Genomic DNA, 5,587 nt, shown 5'->3' with positions numbered 1-5,587 from the left:
GGGTCCCTCCTGTTTCCTCCACCCTCACATGCCGCTGAGCTGATTTGCCACGGAGCGGCGGGGGAGACCTTCACCTGTAGATATCTGTCTTTTAGGATCGTGGATTTTTTTATTTATTTTTAATCCAAACCCCGCGGCACTTCTAAACTTCTGCGCTCCGGATGTTACACCGCGTCTGGAAATAACTTGTATTTTTGTTGCCGTTTGTTTTTTCCTTTTTCTTTTTGCGGGTGGTTCTCCAGGCTGTTCTGCACATGCAGGGATGTCGGCATGGCTTGCACCAGAAGAACCAAAACTTTGGTGTCCACATGCGTGATCCTGAGCGGCATGACCAACATCATTTGCCTGCTCTACGTCGGATGGGTCACTAACTACATCGCCAACATTTACATCAAGGTCCCGATGCCTTTACCGGAGACTAAGTTGGAGGGGGACAAGAGAGGAGACACGCTCCGGATCATGGAGCGGCTGGACCGGCTGGAGACCGTGGTGAACCAGCACATCCAAGGTAGGAGAACCGCGCTGCTGCTGCTGCGACGGAGAGTTGGACATTACTGAAATGTTTACAGGATGTAGGTTTTTACACCAAGTGACTTGTGGTTTCATTTAGACAAAAAGAACTTCCATTGTCACGGATGAGGCTGCAGCAAAAACACCTTAAAGGCTTAATTCACTGAGAGTGACCTTAAATGATGCTGCAATACAAAAACTGCTTGAGAGGAAAAGTTAGAGCATTGTGGATGTTTCATCTTTTATTACTTAAACCTCAGTATTTTTTGGTTTTAGATGCATGTATTAAAAACATGTTAAAAAGCCTGTGAGTTAGACACATCACCATGCATCTATTTGAACAGAAACTAGTGCCTGCACTTGGAAACTGCCACAGCTGCATATCAGGTTACTTCATTGGTTTACAGAAGCAGCAGTATGCACGAGAGAAACTTGCAGAATATGTTCTCTTTCCTCAGGTTTTTTTTTTAATCAGCTGCATTTGAATTGATGTGATTTATTCTTACAGCAACAGTAAAACAACTCATCGTCGCTTCTCACATCTTGCTTTTGTGCTCGTCCTTTCAGGAATGTCAGGAATCCTTTTTGCTCCCGTTCCTTCTCTCTGGTGCAGTTACACTTTCCGCTTCATCACACACTGTTAATTTCTCTCCATCACTGTGTCTTTAAAAGAGCTATTCTTGTCATCGCGGGTGAGTGGAGGCTCATTTTGTGCAGGTTCTCATGTGAAATGGCACAGAGCTGGTACAAGAGAGAGAGGGGAAGAGGGAGATCATGCTTCTTTGAGCAATAAGGCTCTGTGCTAGGCTTGGGTAAACATTCCTCCTGGAGGCAGGTCTCCATTTCAGCTGGGCACCAATAGGCATCGGCCGGGTGGAGCTTTGTGGAGGTGCCCCCAGTGACTTACCTCTAAAATACAGGTTTCAGCGTCTTCTATTACTCTGACAGAAAAGACCATTTCATGCTAGATTAGTGCCAGAAAAATCTGCATGGTGCACAGAGTCACTCTTTCACTGATTTTTCATCTTGCCTTCAACTAAATAAAATGTGTTTCCTCTTTTTGCAAAATGCACACAATCTTATTAAACCCAACACACAAGAGTGATAAAACATAAAACAGTAAAGAAAATACCTGTTTCCAGACAAATCAGGGGACATTGGGCATAGAGATATAATAAAATAGGTTTTTGAGATTTAGTCCATTCAAGCGAACCAAAAAAAAAAAGACTCTGAAAGACCTTTTTTTTTTATTTAGTTATTTCCAATTCAGTCCAGACAGAGCTCCCACATGGGATAAAAATTTATACAGTTTGTCCTTGAGCCAGAAGTTTATATTCTCCCAAGGTAATAAAAATAACTTTTGGAGAGAAAAAGAGGAGTATGCTGGGAAGTTTGCAATGTTTGCTGTTTATTGGTGCAGAAAAAAGTGACAGGTCAAAGAAGTGCCTTGTTTTCAGTAACCTTTTCAAGTACACAACATAATTTATTGGATGTTTTAACAATTTTAGGGTTCACTTCATATCTGCAGCAGCTGTTGCCGAGCCAGCAGTTTATCTCAGCTCAACAGACAAGACGGAGATCAGGGAAACAACGCACCCCTCTATGTCCAAAAGTTTCTCTGAGGCAAACTAATTATTGAACGATATTTAGAAAGCTACTTTACCTGAGCCAAGAAATTGTCCTTTCCATAACCTTCTATAAAACTTTGCATGGAGTAAGCAAACAGAAGGTGTCAGGTTAATTAACATTTTTTAGAAGTGCCAGTAGGTGGCTTTTTATCATCGGATCAGATCAGATCAAGGATTGCTGTGTCCCCAGTCCTCTCCGATAGCTCCAACTTGCATCCTGTAAAAACATCAGTTTTCTAGGATCATCACAAAAGCACGAGTGTACTCAAAACTAGGACATTTGTTGTGATATTAGCTTTGAAAAAACATCATGCAAACATTGTTTTCAGGTCTCATGCACAAGTCCTTGCAGAGTCTGCTCTTTTTTTCAGCCTGTGAACTTGTTTCTATGCCCCAGTAGGAAAAACACGTTTAATGTTTAAATGAAAAAGGGAAGCAGCATAAAAGCAGTGTACATTTGCAACAATGAAAGCCTCTGCAAGAAAATAACCAGCTGCATTAAGTGAGAGCCGCGTTGCTTGGACTTACCACATAATTGCTCTGAATGCATTTGCTGCTGATGGAGACTCATGATATCGGTCTGTAAGTGGCAGACAGCATCTTCAAATTAACGTAAGTGAATAGGCCGACATTTGACATTTCTACATTCTATTCCAGTATCGTGATGTCAAAGAAGTGTAGAAATAGTAAATTCTGACTAATTCAGTTTCAGTTTTAGATTTTTGTGACTTGCTGCTTCCTTGTGGACTATTCATGTGCTTTGTTTTGGAGCAACGGAGGCCGACACGAGCTCCCACTACACGGAGCACTGCTGCATGCGAGAGTGAAACGCTCTCTGCAGGCGGACTCACTGCAGAGAGCAGTTGTGCCTCTTTGTTGGGATCAGCTTCTCACTCTGGGTGAGACTGAAATATTCCACTTTGTGTCGACGTTGGGCGGGGTGTTACCGGGACAAAGCTGCAACCGCGTGCAAACTGTCTGAACTTTTTTGGGGAGATTTGTGGAAAATTTATTGGAGAGTTGGCCTGAGCAGGTTTCAACAAGCCCAACATGAGAGCTGTTTTTATTTTTTTAAAGGGGGGGGCGGGGGGTGTTGCACTTAGCTTTGAATGGCAGAACTCAAACCTTGGGGGAAATTTTCAGCTGCAAGTCTTTTTTTTATTTTGCAACAGATTTAAAAAGTTTAAATTAATGCTGATTTTTTTTTTTTTTTTGGTTAAAGTGCTTTGATTGTCTTGTTTTGTAGATTAATGCATTTAAATATTTTAATCCTTGTTCTTCCACTTCAACAAATTTTGATGTTACTGAAACAGAGGCGGCACGGTGGCGCAGTTGGTTGAGCTGCCGCTTCTCGGCGAGAAGACAGTCGGATCGAATCCTGGCTGGGGGGCCTTTCTGGGTGGAGTTTGTATGTTCTCTCCGTGCATGCGTGGGTTTTCTCCAGGTACTCCGGTTTCCTCCCACAGACTAAAAACATGCATGTTAGGCTGTTTGGTAACTCTAAATTGTCCCTAGGTGTGAATGAGAGGTGGATGGTTGTTTGTCTCATTTGTCTCCATGTGTCCCTGTGATGGACTGGAGACCAGGGTGTCCCCCGTCTCTCGTACAGTCACTATATGACTATATGGGCACCAGTGATCCGAAAAGGAAGAAGCTGGTAAAGATGATGGATGGAAGGATTTAAAAAAAATAATAATAATTTACCCTTTATTTATCCAGGTAGTCTCATTGAGCCACGAGAACTCATTTTCAAGAGAGACCTGTTTAGGGAGCAGGTGGTGGTTAAGGGCTTTGCTCAGGGATCCAGGGTGGAGCGAATGAGGGTGGGGGGAGGTGTGGGTGTTTCACCTTTTCCACCCACATCAGATCAGACAGTTGTCAGAGCTCAAAGCAACAGCGTTTCTTGCTCCAGCGTCAGCCATCTTGAACTTTCTGCTCTCAGTGCATTCATGGGTTTCCTGCAGGAATTGTCTTTTCATTCTAGTTTGAAAAAAGAAAAACATGCACATTATTTATTGATACTTGAGGAGTGAGTTGTTCGTCTCTTGTGTTTCGTGCTGGCTCTGTGAAGGACTGGTATCTTCCCTGGAGCGTCCTCCGTCTTTCACCTGTTGACTGATGAGCTCCAGCCTTCGTGTGACTCCAGAACAGAATGACTGGATGTGAGGTGGTCCTACTTTCCCTCCCCCACCCTGGTGCTGCTGCTGTAGCTCCAACTACATAATTAAGAGTCAGTGCATTATTTCTATATTTAAAGGAAATCTTTAAAGGTTTTATGAAGTTCATGAAAGAAGCTCAGTGCATGAACTTCAGTAGCCATGTTTCTTTACTACAATAACCTCCTTGTCATTTTTAACACTTGGAGATATTTGCACACTTCCTGTTCATACAGGAAGTTCTGAAAAGTGTCACAATGCTTCTATTTCAGTTTGTAATCATTTTTATCCTCCTGCACCAGACGTGTAGGTGACTGGTCCAGACAGTGCTGTTTATTTCTTAAATAAAATATAAAATAAAAACCTGCTGTTTTAACTGTAGCGACCAAAACTGTGAATAATGAACTGTTGGTGAACTCCAGACTTGTCTTAGTCCCTCCTGTGAGCAGAACAGTACAAAGTCTTATTTCCCCATCATGCCGACGGAGGCTGGCTGTTACATTACCCCTGCGCTTCCATTAATGATGCAAACGGATAAAGTCCTCAAGGGGGTGTCTTTTTGAGGAGAGCACCTTACTGTGTGGATTCCCTGAGAGAGGTCCCAGAGGTGCCATTTCAGACGAACAGGATTGTTTAATGTCTGAAGCGAATTACAAGTCGGTCCAAGTGTCTTCACCCAAGATGATTAGACACAGAGTGGATTTTTGTTGGTGGTGGTGCGTTAATGTGAAAATAGGTACTTGTACTGTGACACCATTTTATGCAGGTAATGTTTAATTTAAAAGTCATTAGTTCATTATTAGTCATGCAAATTATGAATTTATGTAAATGGTAGTGTGCTGGCTTGGTAAAAATATAATCTCAAAATACTTAAAAAATAAAATTGTTTTACGTCATTACTGTGGAAAAGACAAATGGTACAGAATTTATCTTAATGTAATTTGGCTCCAACAGACAAAATAGCTCATTAAATATAAATAAACAGTTTTATATTTTGTATCTTTAATACAAAATATTTCCATCTATAGTCATTTGTTTTTAGTTTTATAAACTTGTATTTAAAAAAAAAAAAGTCATTTTATTTTCAAAAAGCTATTTTCTGACTTTGGCCAGCATTGACTGAATATATATATATATATATATATATTTTTTTTTTGCAGCTGTGTGAATGAAATACTGTGAGGTTTTTGACTTGTAGTAAAGTGTTTCCTTAGATAGTGGTGGTTAATATTATTAATAATAATAATAATAATAATAATAATAATAATAATAATAATAATAATAATAATAATA

The 5,587-nt window shown here is 40.8% G+C and overlaps 1 protein-coding gene across 1 annotated transcript in view; it reads left to right on the top strand.

The window, feature by feature from the left end:
• The first annotated feature begins 241 nt into the window (after window positions 1–241).
• Window positions 242–5,587, top strand: part of galnt18b (UDP-N-acetyl-alpha-D-galactosamine:polypeptide N-acetylgalactosaminyltransferase 18b) — a 149,402-nt gene continuing 144,056 nt past the window's right edge. Inside the window, exon 1 of the mRNA XM_037692780.1 lies at window positions 242–508. Coding sequence (XP_037548708.1) covers window positions 271–508 — 238 coding nt within the window. The 5' untranslated portion in view covers window positions 242–270. The remainder of the gene's footprint in view (window positions 509–5,587) is intronic.

The sequence above is a fragment of the Nematolebias whitei genome, chromosome 2 (genome assembly GCF_014905685.2).
Source record: "Nematolebias whitei isolate Nwh7 chromosome 2, NemWhi1, whole genome shotgun sequence".
NCBI classification, from domain to species: Eukaryota; Metazoa; Chordata; class Actinopteri; order Cyprinodontiformes; family Rivulidae; genus Nematolebias; species Nematolebias whitei.
This window is presented reverse-complemented; position numbering and strand designations above follow the sequence as displayed.